Source organism: Cheilinus undulatus, linkage group 10 (assembly GCF_018320785.1).
Source record: "Cheilinus undulatus linkage group 10, ASM1832078v1, whole genome shotgun sequence".
Lineage (NCBI taxonomy): Eukaryota > Metazoa > Chordata > Actinopteri > Labriformes > Labridae > Cheilinus > Cheilinus undulatus.
Genome location: NC_054874.1, coordinates 41793297 through 41820394, shown reverse-complemented (window position 1 = coordinate 41820394; position 27098 = coordinate 41793297). Strand labels below are relative to the sequence as shown.

The 27098-nt window shown below is 38.1% G+C and overlaps 1 protein-coding gene across 1 annotated transcript; it reads left to right on the top strand.

Moving 5' to 3' along the window:
• Positions 1–408: 408 nt before the first annotated feature.
• On the top strand, positions 409–25574 carry npm1b (nucleophosmin 1b). Its single transcript, XM_041797004.1, has 11 exons — positions 409–514; positions 833–915; positions 2660–2779; positions 2980–3073; positions 4044–4135; positions 5258–5313; positions 5505–5577; positions 10670–10765; positions 18525–18620; positions 18713–18787; positions 23823–25574. The coding sequence occupies exons 1-11, from the start codon at positions 466–468 to the stop codon at positions 23874–23876; spliced, it is 888 nt and encodes a 295-aa protein (XP_041652938.1). The 5' UTR covers positions 409–465; the 3' UTR covers positions 23877–25574.
• The last annotated feature ends 1524 nt before the right edge of the window (positions 25575–27098 follow it).

Below are 27098 nucleotides of genomic sequence, written 5' to 3'. Positions count from 1 at the left end.
TGTGGTTATGCGTCGTTTCACTTACATTTAGATATTTAATTGATGTAATAAGTAGCACTATCTATCTATCTACCTATCTATCTATCTATCTATCTATCTATCTATCTATCTATCTATTGCTGGGAAGTGATTGAAAACATCACAAACACACAAATATGAACAAAAGTAGTTTTCTTCATATTTGTTTGAAACTGTACAAATACAACCATGGTCACGTTTTTATGTTTTTTTAATCATGTTTTGTGTACTGTAGTAAATGATTACGCTGCAGCGTGACGAAAATTTATATTACGACAGCCCCATCTGGTGTTCAGCAACCGAGATGTTCAACTTCCTTTGTCCCGCCTACCATCAAATGTGATTGGTTCGCATCTTCTCAGCCATGAATCACGTTATGGTTGATGATTGGCTCGTTGTTGTTGTTCCTCAAACCAGTTTACGGAAGTGTAACTAGCCACTGCAAAGATGGAGGACGAAATCTCAGATATGAGCCGACCACAAATGTACTTGTTTGGTGAGCTCGCATGTTTAGACAAATTAAATTTTTTCCCGTTGCACAATCAGTTTGAATGTCATGTTATCACGCACACGTAGCACATTAACACTCAGCGGGACGAAGTTGGCTAAATACCTAGCTGTTCTGCCTGCTCCTGCTCGCGCCAATTCAGCTCTTTTGTTAGCTAGCCTTGCAATGCGTAGAGATAGAGATGCTTTCCAAACAGTAGACACATGCATCGTTAACAGCATCATGCATTGTTTGAAGACTGTTTTATGTGTTCATTTTCAGTGATTTATGGCGATTACTTTACGTTGCTCTTGTCGTTTTCCCCAGGTTGCACTCTAAAATCGGACAAACGGGAGTTCAAAGTTGACGTAGACGACGATGATACGGAGCAACAGCTGTCACTCAAAGCAGTAAGGAGGACATGTCCAGACTCATGTTAAGATATCTGTGTTTCTTCAAGATGTGATTTAAAATAAGTAGACAGTACGGGACTCGACATTAACCTTTTTTGTTCACCAGCCACTGTGGTGACTGGTTTTGCAGAGTGACCAGCCACTCAGCTTTTTCACAAGCCTCAATTTTGATGCTGGGAAATTACGTTTTATATGCCAAATTGGGTACGTTTGATGCAAGAATAAACAAATGACTCATTTTCCTAATCAAACCGGTCATATAAGCTCTCCTCTTAAGGCCCTTCTCCCTGTATAAATGAAACAGCATACTACACACACAGTCACACTTTGCTGTTAGAGACTGTGGCTTAGACACAGGAGATTAAAAGCTCTTATTGTCTGTCTAATATTGGCAACACGTGTTGTAATATCTTTGGCTGATTGTGATTTTTCCTGTCTGACCTGACAACATCAGGTTTTGGCCTATGCCATTTTTTCTTTAAAGTACTATAATTGACAACAAAAACAAACGATTCTTAGATTTTGTTCTGCAATGCACATGGATGGGAGTTGATGCGATTTTTATTGACACTGATGCTACTATCAGTTCTTCTTATTGATTCAATTCTTTAACGATTCCCTAATCAATTCCCTCCTGTGAATTTTCTTTTTGGAACAAATAGACTGGATTTTCACTGTTAAAAACTCATATTTTATTGAGTCTCTTTCTCTCTGAACACTGAACAAGATGTATGCCACTTTCAGTGACAGTTAATGACAAGAACACGTCATTTATTGGCTATAATAAACAGTTTTGGTTACTAAAAATGTTAAACATTAAGTGTTTGTGAGGTGAACATGCCAAAACGTTCAGAAATGCACTTTTTTGTTAGAGATGTTTCGGTTAAAACAAACTGCTCTCTGGATCTTCAATCTCTGAACTTGCATTAGAATACAGTACTGCTGCTCATTTTCTTTAAAAGATAAAACCTTAAAAGAAATTTTAAAAAATAGTCTCTGGATCCTAGATCCCTGGACTTATAAAAATAAATTCAAATCTCACAAAATTAACAGTTCTTGAAGCCACACTTTCGACCGTTTTGGCCTGTTTTTGTGACTGTCTGCCATGTAGTCTTCCTCTGTTCTTGTTCATGCTGACTGGCTGTTGTGAGACTGTTTACTTCAAGGCATGAGAAAGTAAGGCATTGATAAGGGAATTGTTGAGATTAAATATAAATGATGTGGATGGATTGAACCAATTGGAACCAGTTCTCAACTAGAACTGTTTGTCAATTCCCATCTGAATTGATCAGCAATAGAATTTTTTAGCTTTAATTTTGTCTGCAAATCGGTTAGGGGCTGGGGATTCATACTTTTTTGAAGCTTTTTCATAAAGAAAGATTTATTTAGTCTAAAAGATGCTAGTAAAATCAAGCTTAGAATCAAAGAAACATGCAGAGAAAAGAAAACAGTATAAAATCCAAAAATTCAAGCCTGATGTCTTGGCTTCATTGAGAAGCTGATATCCAAAGAAAATTCCTTTAAATCTTTCTGCTACTTGCAACAGTATTTAGAAATATCCATGCATGTAAACAATGCAGATTTTAAGAGAAGACATATCCCTTCCATTAGCAAAACATAAAGTTTGTAAACCCAAAAATACTCTGTCATAAATAGTGTAAGATGGTATCAGATTAAATGTTAGTTTGTCTATTCTGAGACATGATGGTTGTTTTGTTAAGAATTCGCCGTCCTTTTTCAGGTGTGTCTGGGAGCCGACGCTGAGGATAAGTTCCACATGGTCGAGGTAGAGGGCCTCACTTTTGATGGAAAGACGACGAAAGTGCCACTTGTTGCTCTGAAACCGTCTGTCCTGCCCTCTGTAAGTGAATGCCATCACTGATATAATTCTTTTTAGTTCTTAAGTGAACATTAGTATAAACCTAAATGAAATAGAGATAAGATAAGATATTCCTTTTTTAGTTCCACAAGGGGAAATACATATATTCAATAATGTTGGTATTTTAAATTAATGATTTTAACAACTTCTGCTTCTTTTCTTTTATCTTTTTTCTTGTCTAGATGAGTTTAGGTGGATTTGAGATCACACCTCCTGTTACCTTTCGTCTTCAGTCGGGTTCTGGACCAGTTCACATCAGCGGGCAGCATTTTGTTAGTGAGTATCATGGCAACAACAATAAGTGCTTGTGTCATCCTTTATGTGGAATAACAGACATGCAAACACACTCAAACTGGACAGTTCAGTCATTTGAAAGGATGTACTTACACTCACCCATCACTTTATTAGGCACAATCTGTTCAGCTGCTCATTTACGCAGCTATTCCATCAGCCAATCACATGAAAGTAACCAATGCATTTAGCTGTGTAGACATGGTCAGAATGATCTGCTGAGGTTCAACCTGAGCATCAGAATGTGGAAGAAAAGTGACTAAAGTGATTTTCATGTGCATCATGTAGTTTTGTATCTTCTGCCTCCTGTTGGTTTTTTTGTTAACTGCACTGTAAGGTGATGAGGTGATGTGAGTTTCTTGCTGGCATCATAGCATTTACGGTTAAATTGATTCTGTTACATATGTCTCAATATCAGCAAGGAGAACATGAAAATTTATTGCCTTATTAATTTTATTCAGCAGTTTCTGAAATACTCCGACCAGCCTGTCAGTCACCAACAACCTTGACATGTTTAAAGTCTGTTATGGTTGCTGCCATGTGATTGGCTGACTAGATATTTGCCATAATGAGCAGCTGGACAAGTAATGTAGTGGTCAGTGAGTGGAGATATACCACACTCTGCCAGTCAAGTCATAAGTCAGCTATAGAGAGAATCTGGGGTGTATTTTCTTCTTCTGTTGCTATTTAAAGGTGTGTTCTTTTGTGGGGAAAAACCCAAGAATAAAACATGTTGATGCAGAAAACAGCAAATCTATTGGTAATGTGTAATCACTCATGGATAAGGCCTTTCAAAATGAACCTGCCTTTATATTTTCAGTGATCCATGGAAAGAAAAAATACCTTGTAATTTCCAGTGTTGTTTAAATGTTCTTACAAAAAAGACCCAGGCATGAAAAATTATAAAATCTAAATTAAAATCCAAAAATTACTATGTAACATGTTTATTTTGCAGGTGTAAAGGATTCAGAGGATGAAGAGGAAGAGAACAACACGTCACCTGTGAAGCGGCCTGCGAGTCTGATGTCTGGAAAGAAGCTTCCATCGGTAGACACCTTTATCTTCTCTCCTAAAAAACACGTTTTAAGTCTTCAGCTTTGAAGAAAATTTATTTTTTTTCTAAAAATAAACAATTTCAGTCATACTTTTGTTGTCAACAACTTAATTTTTTTATTACATTTTGCTGTTTTGATGCTTATTTGCATATAACAATGTAAAATATCATTATGATAAGTGAGGCATTTAGTCAACATACTTTATGGGGCTGAATGATTTTGAAAAAGTATGTAATTGAAGTAATTTTGACTCACTGTAAATAGGATATTAATTTTTGTATTAAAGGGAATGATCATTTTTATGTTGATCTTATTTTGATTAAAGGTACAGTGTGTAGAATTTGGCTGCATTTCGCCAAACAGAAACGGTGTAAATGGGATATAATGTTTATATATTTATGTGAAGTATGTTAAAATAAGTGTCCAATCATCCCCTTAAAACTTTCGTTTTCTTTTTACAAAATTAGAAAAAAGCTTTTTAAATTTACATTACCGCGGGACGCGCTCACGGAGGCTGACATAACGAACCTCCATGTTGTCTACAGCAACATTTTGGGGACAGAAAGAGCGAAACACGATTTTTAAATACGAACCTGCCCGCTGGTCCTGAAATCTACCTGGAAGGCAGGCTGAGCTTACAACTGACCTATAATCTAAAAAAATAATGGTTAAAAAAATGAATGAATAAACCCTCACCTCGTCACCGCTGTAAATGATGTCCAGCTCACGATCCTTTTTGGTCTTCACAGGCACTCGTCGCTTAGTGATGTGATGTTTTGGTAACATTCTAAAATCTGAACGCTAGATGTTGCTAAAATTCCAAATTCTACACACTGTACCTTTAAGTAAAACATCTACAAAAATAAGAAAATAGGATTTTTAGCACCTGCTGTGATTCTAAAATTGCTGTAGGCCATAATATGATTTAATCTAGATTAACATTTATTGCATTATTGCAACATTTAAGCCTTAATGCTGTACCAAAAGTTCATATCCTTATAGTAAATTGTTTTTCAATCATCCAGTAAAACTTTAAAAGTTATTGAACTCCTTGTTCTTCTGTAAAAAGTATCTAATATGTTTCTGGTGAGATAATTATTCTTTTGTCTTGAAGAAAAAGCTAAAGATGGATTCAGATGACGATGAGGAAGACAGCGACGACGATGATGAGTAGGTTAACCTTTTTTTTTTTCAGATTTTTTCCATTACAATTTAGATATTCAAATACACCACCTTTATCTGCCTCAGTTTAAGTTGATTACAAGTATTACACAAGGAACTGTTTGTTGTACTATTTTATATGTGTGGAGAGAACTTTGCTTTATCTGTGCACTACATTTTTGTTTTCCTCCTTTATGTAGCGATGATGAAGACGACGACAGTGACGACAACGACGTGAAGCCTCAGAAGAGTGTTGGAAAAGACATTAAAAAAGTAAGCCAGACTTTTTATTTTTCCACTTTTGAACATTAATGTTTAAGCATCCTTTGGTTGTGCTGTTGAAATTCAGAGATATTCCGCTCCCTGGTATAGATTTATCCACACAGACTCCTAAAAATAATCTAAAAACTGAAGATATACAGTGAAGCCAAAAAATATTCAGACCCCCTTCATTTTTTTATAGTTTTGCGATGTTGCAGCCTGAGCTACAGGTGAAAAAATTTTTTTTTCCTCATTTATCTACATCCAGCGCCCAATTATGACAACGTGAAAAGAATGTTAGAAGTTTAGCAAATATATTAATAGGAAAACTGAAATATAATGTTGATGTAAGTATTCAAATCCTTTGCAACAACACTTTAAAGTTCACTCAGGTTCCTCTCATTTCTCTTGATCTTTGCTGAGATATTTCTACACCTAGATTGGAGTCCACCTTTGGTAATTGATTAGGCATGCTTTGGAAAGGCTCATACCTCTCTGTAGAAGGCCTCACAGATGACAATGCATACTGGAGCACAAACCAAGCCATGAGGTCAAAGGTTGGAAAAATGTGTCAAAGATGAAAAACATGAGAATAATTAAGATATATTAATTTAATTAAAAGAATGTAATCATGGTTTTTAAGTAGGAAATGACTAAACTTATGTAAAAGCAGCAGTAAACAAGTGTTTAAAGTTCTGTTTTTGAGGAGTAAACCTGATCTAGAAAGCCTCTGGTTCTCTGTTGGTTTGTTCCTCATTTAAGGAGCGCAGAACTTGTTCTTGGTTCTAGGTTTGGGAGATTTAATTTGTTAGAACTGTTTCCAGTCCTGTGTTGTCCAGCAGGTGTCAGGGTAGCCAAGTGCTTGTCCTCAGTGATTTTTGTTGTTCTCTCAGCAGCTGCACTCTGCCGGCTCCCTCTTTTGTTCCTACCTCATCATTTAAACTCCCACAGACTGAATCCTATAGTAGCATTTCATTTAAACAGGCCCTTCCCATTCCTGCACTCACTGACCGTCCAGCTTTTCATATGAGACAAAACATAGAACTTTTTCATCCTGTTCACTCATGTACCCACCTGTTTTCCACCAGTAAAACACAGGGTCTGTGTGGCGTAATGATCGGATTTCTCCTCTGTAATCTGCTTGAATTCTCACTGTCTCACCAGCGAGACGGCACTGTGTTATCTTAAATTCACACACAGACGAGCACACACACTAAAGCACACTCTCAGTGTGTATATACACACATTATAGGCATTTAAAGTACACATGCATTCATGCAGAAAGGCAAAAATTTGCAAACATTAACATACACTATGTAAAGTACATGAACAGAGAAAAAGAAACTTTCATGCACCAGCACATTCACACCAGTTGTGGGAAACATCTTCCCCCATTTTTCTTTACCCCTGCATATCTTTGTCCCTCTGTCATCCCACTGTTAATATGATTGCTCCTTTTTATCGTCTCTCATGCCATTTCAGCTGTGCACCTGGCCTTTGCCTTTGAACACTTGTTTTGCGTGTTACCACAATCGTCTGCAAGTGTGTGTGCATGTGTGTATCTGCCTCATTTTTATGTCAGTGTCTGTTCGTGATTTCTTTCCTTTTTTTCTTAAACACGCCATCCTAGTGAAAACTGTGCCAGGCGAAAGATCAAAGCAGGGCAGATGCACATACCTGCGACGTGAGCGTGGATCCTCGCCTCAGGGTCAGATGACAGCTGAGCGTTTCTGTCACCTGTTGATTTATTCTGTTGTCTGTTCCTCCTCCTCCTGCACCCCACACCCTCCCCCCAATAAGCTTTTTTCACCAGTATTTATAAACATAAAGCACAAGAAAGTGGAGCAAGAAGTAATTATGTCTGTTCCTGAAAGAAACTGCTAACATCATTACTGCTTTAACATAAATATATCCACAGCAGAGTGTATAAAGTTTTTTTCTTTGCAACATTTGATCTTAAGCGAAATTGAGTAACATTGTGAAGAACTTACTGTCAGTCTTTTTAAGTAAGGAAGGTTGCATTAGGGCTGAGTGATTGACTTTTAGATCAAATTGCAATATTGTTTTAGTATATGCCAGGTATAAACCTAACAGCTTCATCATCTATTTTAATTTTGGCAGAAGATAGTTGGCACTAACTCTGGTGCTGATAAGAGTTAGTGCAGCCTTTGGACAACATTAATGGGGCTCCAGACAGGCGTGTAGCTAACTTTCTAACAGGTATTTAAAAAAGATAGGATCCAAAGGAGGATCATGAGAGAGCAGGTGATATAGTTTTTTTTTTTTTTGCTTGTTTTCCTTTGAATTAGTCAAATAAGGAGATCTTTACTTAGTTGTAGATGAGTTTCTTACCTTTGTTCCACTTATGAACTTTATCATTTTAGTGTTTCTGTCATCATAACAATATTCGTTTCACAAACAGAGCCACAGTTTCAGCTGTCCTCATAGACCAATGGAAAATCATTTCAGACTTACTCAGATGCAGCCATTAATTAAAGGAACTATTCCCCCTCTTGTTAATCTTACTCATGTGTGTGTTGATATCCTGTGAAGAGCTTTGCAACCGCAGCCTTGCAGCGTTATGTATCACCGAGTATTGCTGGAGGAAACAACATGTGTAATTGCCTTGTAGCAGTTATGTCAACACAGGCAATTACACTTGTAGCCTGTTCCAAAGTGAATACCAGTGATTGCAAGGAGAGGGTTAGAGCTCAGGAAATGCAGGTACTTGTCTCAGCTATTACAAGGTAATTACACAGGTGACTGAGAGCAATGCAAACTTGACGGGAAGGCCTGCAGTGTGCAGAAGAACAGTGACGGGCTATTGGGTTACTAAGTATCTGATCATCATCAATTATCCAGTATTTATGTTTCCTATGTAATTTCACAGCACTGGTAGTGAGAGATGATTCAGAGTTTTAGTCATATATCAACTGTTTTATTTTCTTAGTTCAGCCTGATGATACATTCACTTTGCACTTCGATACTTAGCAATTTAATTTAAAGGAGATACTTGTGTGCTAATGACAAGGATGATCACTCACTGGGAAACCCTTACCTTCCCACACACCACACACACATTCATCTCCATGCTTTGTCCTGCTGATGAGTTAAATATCCCTCCACATGGCTCTCAGAGGCCACCACACCCCAACAGCACAGCCACCTCCTAAAAACCGAGGCTCCATACATGAAAGCTCCACAGCTCTCTTCCTTTGTGTGATAAACCAGGCATAAACTTTAACTTTTGGGACTGGGACCAGCACACCATTTATCCTGAGAACAAGAAGCATATTAATCACTCTTCAAATAATAAGCTCCAAAAATCCTCAAAATAGGAGCTAATAACTTAGTAAGCTGTTGGTAAACAATCAGTTCGTCTGTTTCTAAGCCTTTCAGTGAAACTGGTACATTTGGCTTGTCAAGCATAATATTTTATCCAACAGTTTACATTTGCTTGATATATGTACTCAGTTACCTTTTATTTATCATTTTTGTCTTGGTTTTGCTTTAATTTCTTGTGATGCAATGTTGTCTTCTTAATTGTTTTAACATTTTTATTAGACTTGGGCAGTATATCCTCCAGTTTATATCTGTATTTTAGTAGTATCATGATAATTTTATGGTACTGTGGTATTACAGAATTAAAGCTTATTGTCAAACTCACTGTGATGGCAAACTCAACTCATGTCTATGCATCAGATCACAGAAAAAAAAATGTCTTTCTCGGTTCACTTCTTAGTAACTGCACCTGTAGTTTTAAATTTAATTTCTCTCCTGCTAAGCTACTGTTGATAATATATTTCCTGATGTGGACGTTCACAACAAAAGTACTTGAGCAAAATAACTACTGTTGACTTCTATTGTGAAGAATTTGATGAAATAGTGTGTTCACCATTAATTTAAATTAGCTAACTTACTTTATTTATTTATTTTAGATATGTTTATTGAGTTTTAGATTTTTAAAGACATAGAAAAGGAACATTTGGAACAAGCCATTAAATAAACAAGCAGACAAACAATTGGCTAATACGGTCGAATTCACACAGACGGGGGGGCTCAGGTTTCAGATCATATACAAGGAAGTGCATGTTATTATAAACATGGTGCTCTTAAAGTTATCTTCAAGGCACAGAGTTTATACAAAAATAAAAATTAAAAAAATATAGATAAATTTAAATTAATAAACAAAAATGAGATAAGTGCTCGCAAGTTTACACAGCTACAGTGATTTTACAACTGCATCTCTAACTTTATTTAATGCCACAGCCTGATTATTTGACTGATCATGAACTGAAAACAAACAAGTCTTGAGTAAAAACACAACTATTAACATTTCTAAGCTTTTTTACAGATGAATCACTGCAGCTCTGGGATAAGGACAAACCGAGTCGATCTAATGTAGCACGTAGCGTGTGTTAAAGCCTCAGACAGACCGGCAGAGATGCTGTGGAAAGCAAGCACACTCACTGTATGTTGCTGTTATTACAGTTATCAAAGTTGAAGAGGAAGGAGCACACATTCTTCCTCTTTACTGTGCTGCACATTAATAACAATGGAATGAGTGGGTGACGTTCTGTTAGTTACCTGGTTGGTCGTAATGCTGAAACATGCTGATGACTGGACTCAGACTGAGCTGCTGTTTGTCACATATCACTTTGCTATGCTAACAGTGGGATCAGTTTTCCCTTGTGTGGCAACACAAGGATGCATGCATTCAAACTGGTGTTGCTGGTGTTGCAAAAATTGATTCCATGGTTAACCATTTTACCTGTGATGGTGTTGATACTGATTAACTGTTGACCACTTATTTTGTAGGTTATAGTGCTTTTATTCTGTCATATATTTCTGTGTTGCTTTCCTCCTTTGACTGCCCCCTGAGACCTGCCTGTGGAATCTTTTTAAATCCATTAAGTTTCATTTTTTTCTTGTGTTTTTTAGTGTGTGGTCTTGTTGAACTTTGTGTGGTTTGATTGCTGTTGTTTATGGTAATATTCTGATTTCACATCTTTGCTTTGTTAGTCAAAGCCCTTTGTTAGCATCTGTTTTTAAAGGTGCTATAAAACAGAGTTATTATAATGGTAATTATTTATTTCTTTTTCAGAGTATAGAGTCCTCTAAGAAGCCTAACAAGACTCCAGTAAAACAAAACGGTCCTGCAGGAAAACCATCAGGCTCTGCCAGCAAACCACAGATGAAGGTAGGAGACGCTGTTCACAACTTCATTTATTTATACCTTATTTATTTATTTATTTGCTCTCTTATAATTACTGTGTCAACTGAGTCCACAAATCCAAAGAAAACAAAACATCAGAAGCATGTATAGGCCTTATCTTTATTTAGAACTCCCTCCTTAGCCCCTACACTAGACCTGCCTTTTGTCCTTGATTATGCAAAAGAACAGTGGGTAATGATTGTAGATTTGAACGAAACAGACAAAGAGTGTTATGTACTGCAACAAAATCAAATGGTTGAATTGTTAAATCACTTATTTAATCTAATATATACTTTAAAAACAGACCAAAGGTTATTGTTTGTATTTAATAGCAGATAGGTAATGTCTCAGGTGGAATGTCTCGGACAGCTGCCTCTAAAAACCTAAAGCGTGAACTCTGTGTCTCTTTAAGCAAACACACCTGACCTCTAAATGAGTTTCCTGGGGCAGGGTTTAAACCTCTGACCCTTCTGCTTGACCCTACTGTCTTGTCTTGCCGCCACCTCTAATACCCTCAGTCCAGCCCTCTGTAGCACACATATACTTTAGGAAATCCAAAGAGGCAAGCTTTTCTGCAAGTTTACCAGTTTCACAGACATATTTCTGTTGTAGAAATTGGGACAACTCTATGATGTGTTTGCTTACAAATGGTGCTTGCCTTTATTATAAAGCACTGTCAGTACTAAAGGCCATTTGCTCATTAACTTAGAAGATTGTCATTTCTTGTCTGATCTGAAAAGACAGATATCTAATTTTTATCATGTTAAACACTTAGGTACAGGATTGTTAAATTCCTGAGAGAAGAAAGCTGTTATTCCCCTCAGGCCAACATGGTGTGTGCATGTGGGAGAGTGCAGCTTATTCTGCTGTGGTTGTCGCCCAGACATAACACAGCAGCTCTTAAAATGCTCTGGGGGATTAGCCGACAGGCAGCTGATCTGCAGAAATCTTCCCCACCAGTTTAACTTTCTGGCCCATGGAGCTCCAACTGCCCCCGTCCCCTCTCCACTTCTTAACAACAACTGTTCCCGCTCTACAACCTCTTCACACCCCTCACTTCCTGGACACACCTTCTCCCAATTGCTCTCATTACCAGCGTTTGATGTCTGGTGTAGCTTGCGCTTCCAGATGCCCCCGAGGAGTTGGAAGCGGGCGTGGATGTCTGTTTTTTCTTTACTAAATGCAGGTGACTGGTCATTACATCGGCTTGTCAGATCTGTTGCCAGTACCGCAGTTCTCACCTCTCGCAGCACAGCATGTCACTGCACCTTCTTGCGTAACAGGTTCGACATGAGAACCAGCTAACTTGTGTCGTGCTGATTTGAAGTAACTTCATCTTGCAGCTGGTGTCTTTTGATTGATGGGTTTGGAGGAGTCAATGCCTTCAAGCACACGTCACAGTCATAAAGTTGTTAAGCACTCCACTCAAGCTTATCCCAAAAGGGTGTGAGTCATTGTTTTAGCGACTGATAGATGTGTGTTTGAGCAGGTGCCTCTGTTGTTCTTGTAAGGATGTTTTCTTCTAACTAAAGTCACTTTTCACACTTACACTACAACCCTGAACTTATCCTGTCATTGCCCTGAGGAGCTGTTGATTCTAAACCAAACGTCCAAAACAGTTAAACCATACATGTAATGAACTGACTCTTAAAAAGTTGATGAAATCTGGATTTACATACAAAAATGGTCTTTGTCTGGAAAAATAGAGTTTAGATACTTTGGTCCCTTTTCTCCTTATCTGAACATGCTTTTGTAAACCTGTAAACATACCCAAATAGACATTTTATGACCACAGTCACACAAAAAGTCTTCCATGTCCCTACCTCTTGTTCTAAACCTGTTGTGTTTTACTGAAACAGGAAGGGTCAATTTGTTAGGTTGTGCCCCATGTCTGGAGCCTGTAGTCCTTTCAGCAGGTGGCCTGGGTTCAAGGCTGATCCGTGGCTCCTTTACTGTGTTTCATTTGCCAGGGTCTCTCCTGATTTCCTGAGCTGTCAACTGTTCTATCTAAATAAAAGCTCAGAAATAAATCTGAACAGACCTGTCGAAAAGGGAACTGGAGTTTGCAGCTTCCTGTGCTTGGAATACATTATGGAAAAAAAGACCTGAAACTTAATGAGCTGGTCTCACTGGATGCTTTCAAGAGGAATATAAATGATTTGGAGGCAGACACATCTGGATGTAGAATTTCTGCCAAATATTTCTTTGGTTTCTGTGCAATTTTGTGTATGGCTGCTCATCATTTGTCAGAGACTGTGTTAACTGTGTGAGAATGCATACTTTTTCACCTGGATTAAAGCATCTGGGAAATTTGGTAAGTTTTGGCTATGTTAAGGCCTCCAAATTAGCAATTTATTTGATAACAAGATAAGGAGGAATTTCTTCAGTTTCAGTAGGGTTTTTGCTCTGAGGTTGGCGCTCGGGCCTTAATAAAATAAAATAAGTAACAAACTGTCCTTAGTTTTAGTCTTTGACGCAAGCTTCCTGGTTGACAGGTACACACAACCCTGGAAAGTGTAGAATGGTCTGATTTTATTTGTAAGGACTTCATACAATGGTACTTTAAGGTCTTGAGTTATATTCAAACATCAAATGTAACTAAATAAAAGGAGAATTGGAGACTTGACTCTTAATTTATTTAAATTATGATATTTTTTGTCTGATCCTTTAGGTTTCGCCACATATTAAGAAATCAGAACTAGCACTAATTTTGATAAAAACTAAACTAAAATGAAGCATTTTTGAAAAATAAAAAACAAACTTACAAACCAGCAGGAAAAACTAACTTAAACTGAAATTGAAAACAAAATACAAAATAAAAACAAATAAAAAATTCAAAACTCTTTTCTTGCTTGGGGCATGTTACTGACCCCAAGGATAAAAATATGTAGCTATATTTTAAAGTAGGATGCTCTAATCTTGTGCAGTTTGAAAGCGAAATCTATAGGCCAAAACTGTTAAACCTTAACTGAATATGTCAGCTCATGCAAGAAAAAAAAATGGACCTTGGCGTCATCATATATAGGTTCTGTCAGCTTACAGCTAATTTAAGTAACAGATTTTAAACTGCTGGTTTCAACAAGTATTTCAATGCAAATTTCAACATGACTTCATATTTCTCAACTAAAGGGACTCAAAAAACATTTTTGGGATTTTAACATGGCTTCTCCAAGTGGATGACTCAACAGCAACGACAATAGCAGTAGTTGCTGATGCTTGAGTATCAACCAGGTGATCAGATCATAATTACTGATACTTCTGATCATGTATTTTTGAGAAATATTGCTGATCAATCAGGGTATTTTTAAATCAAAGGGGAATGTCACCCAGCAGTGTATTTCTGTTGATTTATGTAAGTTCAGCAGAACAACTTGATTAGTCCCTCTAGGCGCAACTTGTTATACATAAACATAAACAGCTTATACATAAGTAAACACAGTGATGAACAGACAACGATGTTGCTGATAAGGTTTACCTATATGAGATCCACTGGCTTATATCACATCAAGTCCTAATGATATGTAAAAACATGTTCAACACAGACAATATGTTTTGTGCTAAATGTGTGAAGGAATGACTCTGGACAATGTCTCTACTTGGTATGTTATGGTGACTTATTTATGAAGATATCCTATGCTGCTATGAATTTGCCATGTTATCCATGAAAAGGTCAACCATTTCCAGTGAGTCATCGCTCACACCAGACAGCAGCCCTCAAAGCTCTCATTCCAAGAAAATGACACTTACCATCCCCGACACACCTGATGAGCAAAGGTGTCACAACCATGTGTTTGCACTGGATTGGAGACAAGAGATTGCATCAAATGATAGCATGCTTGTGATTAAGTTCCAAGTCTCGTGGCATCTGTAATCAGTGTCTGGCCCAGATGAAAAAGCTTGCCGGCTTTGTGTGTTTATCAGCTGTTTCAGGTCCACAGCTGTCCTTTGGAAGTGGAAAGCTGCCCATAAATAATAAATACGTAGTGCATTTGCCTGGCCGGGAGCCAGCAGCATATGTGCTCCTTTTTTGAAGTGAGGTATTTGTGTGTCAAGGTTTTCTTCATTTTATTCCTTTGATCTTTGCTATAAAATGCACAAGTCTTGGGGACAGGGACAGATGACTGCATTTTTAAACCCTGGAGAGAATTTATTTTCCCAAGAACAGTCCACCTGCTTCTTTTTAACTATTTCAAGCCTTCTGCAAAGCTTAAAGGCACAATATGAGTTTGACTGAAAACAGAGATTAGTGATACACTCATTGTAAAAATCAGGGTTGACACGGATACCAATGTCTAAAGTAACAATTTGACTAATGGAAGATAACCAGTGCCAGGGTTTTTCCTTCACCTCTTTTGGTGCAAACTCCCAAAATGCAACATTTCCTCTCATGTTTGATGATGACATCGGATCAGTTTGTCCAACAGGACACATCCTCTTCACAATAATGCATCCCTCTAAATCAGCAGCTAAATGAACTTGTTGGCAGCATTACATTGATATGACACTATGGTAAACATCCACTACTAGCATCTGTTCATGCCCACATTATTTTCCAGTGGCCGATGTTTGTTGTAAGGGCTAAGCCCCCCCCCCATATTTCTGACTACATTTCTGCAGCACAGTTTTAAAACCAGAGGACACTGTGCTTAGACCCTTCAGCATGCCAAAGACACATATTAAGCATTAATGGTGAATTAAAAATAATTAGATATATGAATTTCTGTTTGTGTTTTCTAATGTGTTGAATAAAAGTTTCTAACCTTGCTATTCACTTTTTTCGGCCAGTGTCTATTCTGGCATTAGCATACCTGTGCCAGTTATGAACAAGCACCTGTTTGAAGTGCTGCTGATAGCAGAAAAACACTCACTGAAGATTCGCCTTGCATAACCGACGTTCTGCCTTAAGTATCATGATGGTGTATCTGTGACGGCAGAAGTGTCCCCTGTAGCCTGAATGCACATGCAGGAGACACAGAGTTTTTGCATGTACATGGCTCAGTTCTCTGACTTCTGATGATGATACTTGACAGACTTTTGTGTAGATTAGTCATGAAAATGTAAAAGCTCATGGTTTCTGTTTACATTGAACAGCACAGAGGTGGCAGCATGATATGCTTTGAGTAAATTGACTAATGTCACACATCCTGTGACTATTACACATGCAAACATCACCATCAGGGTTGTTATCGTTCAGCCCTAGTTTGCATCATTTCCATGTTCTTTATCAAAGTTTGTCATTGACCAGTGATCAAGATAGAACGAGCTAGAAGTTTGCCTCTTCAGAAGCAAACAAACTTATGCATAGCACAGTATGACATTGCTATGTTCTGTTATTAACAGTTTTATAAAAGGATAAAACACGAATCTTGCTCTTGACAAAACATTCCTATGACAGCTGAAATCTGTCTGTAATGGACAGCTTTTGATCCTAACATTGTATAGCTGAGATTTTAGCTCAAAATATCCTTGTTTGGAAGTATTACATAAATGTATAAATGGAGAAATATGTAGCATAGACTAAAACAGAAAAAAAAGATTAAATTGGGTCGCCAATTAAGGTGACCATGATAACATCCTGGAAATGAAGTTTTGCTGCTTGACTCATCGGGGAAAAGTCACTTTAGACATGGCTTCACTCTTCTTTCAAATGTGTCTCTGGCTATCAATGAAACCCTGCAATTTTCACTGGAATCCACACTGGCTTTGCATGTTGGGACAAGTTCTGTGGCTTGTGTAACATGGAGTACCAGTGTGTGTGTCTGTGTATGTCTGATGTTTTTTGTGTCACATCTACACACTTCTAATTTGGGACCTCAAGGTTCCTTGAATGCTCAGGCTTGGCTTCATCTCAGTTCAGTGTTCTTTTAAAATAGAGCATATAATGACCCTAAAAACTGAAAAGGATGTTTGATTGGATCACTAATGCACATGTCTGTAGCAAAGATCAACTAATAGATTTTTTTCCATAAAAATATAAATTTTTTTTTTGTTTGTTTGTTTTTTTTGCACAGACTTGGCGTCATTTTGCCAACGCATCCATTGTAATCTATAGAGTCAGTGATGCTCAGGACGGGCACACTTCATTAAGTATGATTGTCCCCCCTCCCGGTTACCCACCAGCCTGCACTCATTCTGGGCCTGAGCAGGAATACATCATCACGTTGTAATATGACACATGCAGCTGACAAGAAGAGTAGTCCTAGAGTCAGCGCAAAGGAGAAATACATAGAAAACATGATGTTAATAGAGCATTCATACTAGTCAAACAAATTGAACTTTGGGAGTGAACACTTGTGGCTCAGCACAGATTGCCTGCTGAAAATGCGCCCCAGATGGAATAAAGGTTGAAACAGTCTTCCTGCATGATGTTTTCCATTGCATTCACCATAGTCCACATTTTGCAGTATCTTTGCAGCTCTTGTAGTGCAATCTTGTTTCACTATGTTGAACTTGAACTTCTGCAAGCTACCAGTGTGATAGTTTAGCTCTTGGCTTAAATTGATCATTGTCAAGCAAGGACCCTCAGCAAGCTGCACTGCTTACCATCGCTGGACACTTATTTTAATAAGGAGTCGTATTAGACAAGTCAGCTATCCACAACGTTTATTTACTTAACATTATGCCATTGTTAACTCAAGGGTAATGAGTTAATGAGGGAGAAAAGCAGTCAAAAAGTGGCCCCCATCCTCAGTCTGGTCTGCATCTTTATGTATCCCTGCATTTATTCTTCAAAGGACATTGAGGTGTTTCTTATTCCCAAGTTAGACAGATGTTAGATAACAAGCATATTAAAACAAGCAAATCAAAACAACAGACTTTTCTTACCTCGCTTTTCCCTTCTAGTCAACTTTCCATGAATATGTTTGATACAGCACTCTGACCACAGCCTGCCCTTTCAGCAATGACCCTCTGTGGCTTACCCTCGTTGTGGAGGGTGTCAGTGATCTTCTGGACAATAGTCAGGTCAGCAGTCTTTCCCATGTTTGCAGTTGTGTGCACTGAAACAACATGAGAGAATTAAGACTCTGGAAACTTTAGCAAAGTAGACTTTTCCACAATGTTCCAACATTTTGAGATAGTGGATTTTTGATTTCTATGAGCTGTAAGGCGTAATCATCAAGATTAAAACTGAAAGTCTTGAGATGTTTCAATTTGTTTGAGAAAGATGAATCAAAAGATTGTTTTTTAGATGCACCTGTCTATGAGGAAAAAGTGTCAACCTTTCAAAGGCATCTATTTGATGTCAGGTGTTAGTTCTTTTAAGTGCACTCATTGGGATTTGCCATTAAAGGAAAAACACATTTGACAAACAATCTCTGCTGGTGAGTCAGGGCTTGCCCTCTCCTGCTTGCGGACAATAAAAACATAATTCGTACCTGATGTATTTATAAAAGAAAAAAGAAGATGGTGTAATTAGGCTAGAATTTGTTGTCCTTTCTAATGCTTTCATCTTCCTCCAGCTGGTTGCCCATGCCAAGCTTGTAAACTCAGACCCAGACTAAATGGGTCACGGCAGGGCTGAAGCTCAAAACGGCCCGTTGGTCAGCAAATAATTCATCATCAATAAGCTAGAAGAACTTTTTTTAAGTTGAGGTCAAATGAGAACACAGAAAATCTTACAGAGAAGTTCAGGTTGAGCAATAAAATTGTAATATAAAGCTATCTGCAATCCAAAGCTTTACAAATCTGTGCCTTATTGACATATCAATGAGTGTTTCTTATCTACTTGGTGTATTTTTTGCAGACATCTGCCCCAGGAAAAGACAAATCCCAGGCTGGTCCATCAAAATCTCCCTCCCTGACTGACATTAAGACCAAATTGTCAACGGCAGCCAAGGAGGTAAGACTGTCATCCTTCCTTTTCAAATTACTGCTCCTAATTGAATGTCTGAAGCACGGTTAGGCTGATGATTTAACGGCTTTTGTCACCAGGGTAAACCTTTCCCGAAGACAGAGCAGAAGTTTGAGAATTTCGTCAGGAGTTCTTTTAAAATCTCAGACAAGAAAGTAAGTCATCACAATACACCATACGCTCTCATGAGGCATCTGAGGTTGGTCTTTGTTTATTTTTACGTCTTATGTTTTTACGTTTTGCGCTCTTATGTAACATGAAATTTATATCAATGTCCAGCTTATTGCATTTCCACTCATAGCCAAGGGATCTCGCTTGGCTTCCAGATGTTTTCCAGTTGCTGGGTTAGTAGCCAAGGTCACCTTTACATCAACCTCCTTTTCAGCGTTAAGAGCTTTTTGCCATGATAGATAGCCAAGAATGCATTATTGTTCCCCACGCTGTCCTCATACCTCCACTGTCCATTATGCCTCAAATGTCTCTGCAGCACAGCGTGTTCTCTATGAATTATATGCCTTTGTGTCAGCGGGCTCACTCTAGATGGAATGGGAGTACACCTGCCAAGGCAAACTGTTTCTCTCTGATTTACTGGATGTGTCTTTAGCAGCCCTAATGAAGGGACTGATGGTATGTGGATGGTACCAGCCTCTCTCACATTCAAGGCCTTTACCCAACCTAGAAAGAGTTCTTTTTTCTAAATGTGCACCTTAAATCTTTTTTAATGCTGCTTGTCATTACAGAAGAAAAACTAACAGCTTCTGCAGATTGTTTTCCAGAGCAGGAATTAATCACCTGAAACACTTTAGACCAGTGGTTCTCAGCTGGTGAAGCCTCAGCACCCACCGCCTACTCCTTTATGACAAATTGTGACTTAAATTTATGAAAAATCTCACAGAATAAAAAAATTTAATGAAAAATATTTTCCAACCTAGTATGGAACAAAATATCACATTATTTTATCATCTCAAAACACAACAGTATCTATAAAATAGTCAACTGGTTTGACTTGAGTTTCTAAATATTGTTTCGCTTTTGACATCCCCATGCTTTCGTAGACATCAAACACCTTTTTTATTCTTTAGTGGCCTACACTAAAGGGTAGGCCACTAAAGGGGTAAAAAAGGTGTTTAATGGCCTACACTGTTAAAAGCACCACATACTTGTGGTTGGTTCATCCACATTGCTCTACAATACTACACTAAATCACTACCTGGAAGTGTGATTTTTCTGCCAGTTGCTGGCTCTGCACCACATTTCATGCTTGTTTGTGCAGACAACCATGGCAACTGAAAACAAGTGTATTACATTGGAGATAAAGCTGATAAATGTTGAGCAGCTGTTGATTATACAGCAGTTTTTGCAAAGAAGAAAAGCGAGGAAACACTCATAGAAAGATAGCATGACCACTGAAACAGCTGAGGCAGGGAAATATTTTGCACCCATTCAGCCTTTGACAGTGACACTGTTGAGGAAATGCGTCTGATCTTTTAAGATGCCAACATGTAGATTTGACCAGTTGAACAGCCCTCTGAAGCCTTTTATCTCACTCTGTAGTACACAGAATATGACTGTAGACATAACTTAAAGACTGGCAGTCACCCAGTGGTACTCAAGCGGACCAATCACAGGGCTTGTGGTGTAATAAATGAAAGTAAAAGAATGGCAAACGTATACATCTATAAATATAACAATATACTCTACAAATAAATGAACACAAAGAACTTCTCTCATGGCCAAATTGTAACACCAAACACTGAAACCCTTAATACACATGAGAAAAACATATGGACAAAGAAGTACAATATGACATGTTGCACAGTAATCATTATTCTTGATTTGCTTATTTTCATGATCATGCAAAGTATAAATCTTGATTTAGATTGAAACTCAGTTAATTGCCCGGCAGTAGTGGTGCTCCATGGCTGCACAGAAGTTAGTGCTGTTGCCTCACAGCAAGACGGTCCTTGATTCAAATTCTGTTGGTCCTTTCAGTGTTGAGTTGTCACGTTAGACCATGAATGCATGGGTTCTCTCTGGTACTTTGGCTTCCTCTCAGACATGCTTGTTGGGTTAATTGGTTACTTTAAATTGCCAGTAGGTGTGAGTGTTAGCTTGTCTTGTTGCCAATCAACCCTATGATTGACTGGAACGGTGTAAGTCCGCCACAAAGTCAGCACTTTGGAACATTTAGGAAATTTTCAGTGAGAAGAAAAAACTTACTCTTACCGGTAGAAACCTTTAGCAGAACCAGACTCATGTTGATGCAGGAAGAGAGAAGAGGAAGATGTGTATATGTCATGATCCAGGTTCTGATTTGTTAGGTTATGAGTTTTTCTAGTGTATTTCCTGTGTTTAGTTTTGATCCCTCATGTTTTCCTTGTTCCGTGATTTCCATGTTTTTAGTTTTTCTGTCAGGTTTGCGGGGAAAAACTCAAAAGGTAGGACCCAAGTGCAGATAAAACAAAAAGGATTTAATGATCAAACAAACTTACTCAAAATAACTCCAGGAATCTAACTCAAAATCAAAGTCATGAAACAAGCTAAATCCAAAGGAGGCACGAGGGGAGCATGAGGAGTACAGGCACGGTGAAGACATCAGTGAACCCACACAGACACAGGGAGACACAGAGACTAAATACACTGGGAGTGATTGCACTATGGGAGACAGGTGTGGATAACAAGACACAGGTGAAACTGGTGAAGATAATCAAAGTGGAGGGAAACTCAGGCAGGAAGCAAAACTGGAATCACACACAAGGGAAGGCAACTACAAAATAAAACAGGAAACATGGAACCTAACACAAGAAGCACACGAGGACTGAATGACAAAACTAAACACTAGAAGCTGAACAAAGGAAACACAGGAGGATACAAAGAACCAAACACAAGGAGTGAAACTAAAACACAGGGAGGAAACTAAACATAAAACACAGGGAGTAAATCTAAAACATGTAATAACTAAACAAGAAGCACAGGGAAACTAAACATGAAACAGGGAATTAACTAAACATAAAACACAAGGAGTTAAAACTTAACTTGAAACAAAGAATAAACTAGACATGAAATACAAGGAGTAAGTCAACATAAAACACAGGGAATAACCTAAACATGAAGCACAAAATACACAGAAACACAAGGACTACAAGAAACACCTAAGAACTAAACACCAGAAATATACAAACTAGGACACCTAAATACAAAGTAAAACTAACAACATGGAAATCACAGAACAAGGAAAACACGAGGGATCAAAACTAAACACAGGAAATACACTAGAAAAACTCATAACCTAACAAATCAGAACCTGGATCATGACAGTATACCGAAGTCCAAAAGTTGAAGCACTGTGTAAAATGTTGATAAAAACAGAAAGCTATTTGCAAATATTTAAAGCCTATATTTTTATTTATAATAGAAAAATAAATAATATCAGGTGTTGAAACTGAGACATTTTACCATTTCGTGAAAAAACATTAGCTCATTTTGAATTTGATGGCAGCAACACATCTCAATAAAAGTAGGGACAGGGAAACAAAGGCTGGAAAAATAAGTGATACTGATGACAAACAGCTGGAGGAGCATATTGCAAATAATTTGGTTGATTGGCAACAGGTTAGTAACATGAATGGGTACAAAAAGGAGCATTGTACAAAGGCAGAGTATCTCAGTAGTAAAGATGGGCAGAGGTTCACAAATCTGCAAAAAGCTACGACAAAAAATGTGGAACAATCTCAGTAAGATGCTCTTCAACCTGAAATTTTAAAGACTTTTAACATCCCAACATCTACAATACATGATATCATAAAACAATTCTGAGAATCTGGAGAAATCTCTGTGCACAAGAAGCAAGGTCAAAGATCAATATTGGATGCCAGTGATCCTCAGGCCCTCAGTTGGTACTGCTTTTAAAACAGGCACCATCCTGGACTGGAAATCACTGCATGGGCTCAGGAGCACTTCCAAAAATCATTGTCTGTCAACACAGTTCTCTTTAACATCCACAAATGCAAGTAAAAGCTGTTACATGCAAAAGAGCCACATGTGTACATGATCCAGGTTTTTTAGAGAAGGCCTTGTTTATAAAACGACAAAGAAGAGCTAGGACTGTAGAGCAGCAAGAATCAAACATCAGACAAGAATGGGACAGCATTCCTCTCCCAAAACTCTAGCAACTGGTCTCCCCACTTCCTAGACTGTTGTTAAAAGAAGAAGGGATGCTACACAATTGTAAAAATGACCATGTCCCAACTTTTTTGAGATGTGCTACTGCCATTAAAATAGTTTTCATGAAATGTTAAAATGTATCAGTTTTAACACATGATGTGCTGTTTATGCTCTATTGTGAGTAAAATGTGGGTTTTTGAGATTTGAAAATTACTGCATTCTGTTTTTATTTAATTTTACACAGTGCTCCAACTTTTTTGGAATTCTGTTTGTAAGAAACCATCACTTCAGGTGTTCAATGTGTTTGTGTCTCACCATACTAACTTGCAGCATAAAACAAACTCTAAACTTCTTTTGTTGTTTGATTCCAGGCGACAACTGCGTTAGAGTGCATCACAGTATGCCATTACTTTTTTCCCAGACATAAATCCACAGCCCACTTTTGGGTCCCAAACCACCAGTTGAGAACCATGGCTTTAGATCATCTCTGGAGAATTAATACTTTCAGGAAGTGTGCTCGATTCACAACCAGCTTTCTTTATCAAAGCATCTGTGAAAAGATGATCAGTAAAAAGGGCTATTCAAACATTCACATGTGATTTTACTGCTGTATTAAAATGTTCGCTGTACAGTTATGAGAGCAGGTGAAAGCTCTTTAGACCGACACAAGAGCTGGTTGAACAGCGAAAAGCGTTGGGGGGTGCAGTTGGGGTGGGGAGGGCTTGTTGATCCCAGTGTGTAGAAACATCTGTGGAAGTGCTTTGGTTTCATCAGCCAAGGCTGAGATCTGTCAGACCTGGAGCACCTAGTCATATACTCTGGTATGTAGTGTTGCCCCCACCCAACCCCTCGTCGTTCCCCCAACAGCCCGTCTCGAGTCAGCGTTCCCACAGGCGAGACGCACAAAAGCATGTTTTAGTAAAAGTGAGTCATATGTGTAACACTGTATAGCACCTCATTTGGATGATTTATAATTCATTTCTTCTGTTCTGTTGTTACCCCTCCCCTTCTCTGTACCTTCCTCAGGTGGTCAAGGACCTTTGGAGTTTTGTACAAACACTGAAGAGTGGGAAGAAGTAACAATCCTCCTAAATTTGAAGCATTTGTATGTTTTGCATTCTGCAAGGCATTTAAAGGCACAGTCAGCGACATTTCCTACTTGGCCTTACTACGTCATCATTAACTCAGACTTGGAGTGACGACAGACTGAGGGTTAACATGGGTAAAGCCATTACTAATTCAGGTGTCATCATTTTTTCTTTCTGTTAAGATGCGAAGCACCCCCTGGAGCTAGTTTGAAATTCCGCCTTGCGCTCACTCATGAACCAAGTCATACATGTTCAGCAGGTTGCAGATTTTTTTGCTTCATCACATGCAAATCTAAACCACTTACAGGGAGGGAAAGGAATAAAAATACCTGTTAATATCAGCGGATATTGATGTGTTCAAATACCCTTACATTATTATAGTTAAATATGCCAGGTAAACATTTGGTATCTTTTGATAGGTGTATGTAAAATCAAAAAACACCAAGATATTTCTCTATATTTGGTTGTAGTTTTTAAGATGTAAATAAGCTTTCTTTGCTGTTTTTTTTTTTTACCTACTTCAATTGAACCACTGTGGGTTTTCGCTTCTCCTATTTTCCCCATGCCTCCAATTTAAACATTTTTAAGCAAAGTCAACTTAGATGGCAGACTCAGGGCTGTGCATCTTCATCTGTCTCACAAGTTGATTTAATTGTAGTTATCTGTCAGCTTTTGATTCGATATCACATTTCATTATGATTAGGGCTGTCATGCACTGAAAATTTCTAATTGGGATTAATCACAAAATTTCTATGGTTAATGTTGGTAAATCTGCTCTTTTTGTTTTATTTTGGATTTTTCTTAAACTCAGGGCAGTTGGCTAGAGGTACTGGAAAAAATCGCATATGTCTACAATTCTGAATCAATCAAATTTCTAAGACTTTATATTTTTAAACTTACTTTATTGCATCCTGGGTGTATATTTTGAATGTATACCTGCTGTGCGTATTTTCCCCAGTGTGCTGAGTCGGTCATTGATGCTGCAGGATGTTTACGGCTTGTTAGCATTAGCAGCACTAGCTCTTAGTGTCAGTAATGTTTACAGTGCTGTGTCTGACATATTTATGTACTTCCTGCACTGTCTGTAGAGCCCTGAGTTACTCAGCCTGTTCAGTTTTTGCAAAAGAAAAGTTTTAAGTCTCACTGTGGATTCTACAGTCTCAGGTATGAGGAAGCCTGACCCAATATATCTGCTTATATCTGCTTACTGTGCTAAACTAAAGTAATGTAGCCTGCGTCAGGAATGGTTCATATGCCCGAACTCACATCATACAGACACGTTCACCCGGAGTGAATATCAACCAACAACTGCTGACTGGCATGGATGATAAAATCAATGGGATCCATCGCCTGATTTTACGTCAGTGGCTGGTGTTACGGTTTAACGAGTGACCGTGTTAACTGGTGACCATACGAATGCGTCTGGGTCAATAAAGGATATCGAAAAGTTCAAGAGCCCCTTTATTTACTTTTTTTATTAAATCATATCATCTTAGCATATCTTTGACATAACAAAATGCAATGTTTAAACATTGTTGTAACTAGAACAACTGCTGACACTTTCAGCTCATAGACTGTAGAAAGAATTGGACAAACCCGTGTGACCTCAGTCATCTGCTTACAATAGGTGGACTCAAACGGCTTTTGAAGCCAATCCATGGAGGCTTCCATATTGAAATCGCAGTCTCAACCAAACTTTGGATCAACCTAACGGCCCACCCACTAAGCGCGACTTCCTGTCAGCCTGCTAGCTAGCATTCCAGTTGACAGAAATGGAGCCTCTGCCTGCCGAGCTATCTGTCAATCAAATGAGACGCGCCAATCAGCTTTCGTCTTAAATATAATCCAAACAATCGTGGTACAAAAAAATTCACCCCCCGTACAGTGGGAGCACAATAAGACACTAGCTAATGAGACACATTTGGTGTTTTGAACCAGGCTGTAAACCAGTCTATTTCTAGTGTCAAAATTGGCTGTTTAACATGTGTCCAGACGGACTTCCGGTGTTCCTGCAGCCAGCCCCAAGTGGACACTCGTGGTATAGCAATTTTTTGCACTTCTGCACAACACCTGCTCTCCTACAGCACTATCAGTGAAGGCTTTAGATTTATGATTTTTTTTTTTTTTCTGCTGATGAGTGTCTGATAAATCCTTTTCCTGCTTAAGCCCAGACCTTGTATTCATATTAAAATATTTAGCAATTTAAGCACAAATTAATGTTTTGGTTGCTTTTATCGTAATTAGGTGATTTCAATGCACCACAGAATTAAGCAGATAATGAAATGGTCACCTCTTTAGAAGAAATAGGGAGTGTTTTGTGAATCGACAATCAGTTTAAATCAATAATTGATTCTGAATCGAACCGTGACCCCCAGACTTGGACTTCATTTTGGATACAGACCAGCTTTTATTTTGAAAGAAAATAGGCCCCTTACCATACTTACCCATTAAAAATGAAATCAGGGAAAAGTAAAAGGTTTTTGATTACATGAGGTGCTGATGACTTCTGTCTTATCCACTGAGTTGTCTGTTAGTTATTTAAAGTGAAATGAGTCATAAAGTAGCAGTGGTGGGCTTATTTACATCACTGTCTACTGAAAGGGACAGTAAAGTATGTGATTTATGCAATTTAAAAAAAAACAATGCACTAATTATGGACTTTCATCTCCACCGATTAATGCATTAATTCTGACAGCCCTAATCACAATGGCTTACATCCTCAGTGTTCTACATTACTGCAAATGACTACTTCTTCCTCAATGAAGATGGGCAGTCAAATAAACATTTATTCCCCTTTTTACTTATTTATAAAGTGCTTTAGAAACCAATGTTTTGACAGATGATTTCACATTGTAAACCAAAATAAATATAGTGTTCAGGTCCAGACACAGCAAGTAAAATGGATAAGCAAAGTTTGAATGCAAAAATCCATCATATTCTCTCAATGCATGAGTGCAGAACCATCCTTGTTTTCATCATGATGCATCATAAAAATGATTATCAACACACCTAAACACACTGTCGGAGAGATAAGGTCACAGTGGCAAAATGCTATGACTGCATGCCAAGTATGTTCCTTGTTAGAACAGCTGCAGTAGAGTAAAAACAGTCAAACATCCTGTTGATTCAGAGTAAAAACTGCACCACCCTCAGGCATTAAAAATAGTCTACTCTTATTGCACAGAGATTCCTACTTTATTTCTGGTCAGCAGCT

Excerpts from the sequence above, each read along its gene's own strand:
- npm1b (XM_041797004.1), top strand. The coding sequence starts at position 466 with ATGGAGGACGAAATCTCAGATATGAGCCGACCACAAATGTACTTGTTT. Across the intron at positions 4,136-5,257 it reads CTGGAAAGAAGCTTCCATCG|AAAAAGCTAAAGATGGATTC; the intron begins GTAGACACCTTT and ends TTTGTCTTGAAG. Across the intron at positions 18,788-23,822 it reads TTAAAATCTCAGACAAGAAA|GTGGTCAAGGACCTTTGGAG; the intron begins GTAAGTCATCAC and ends TACCTTCCTCAG.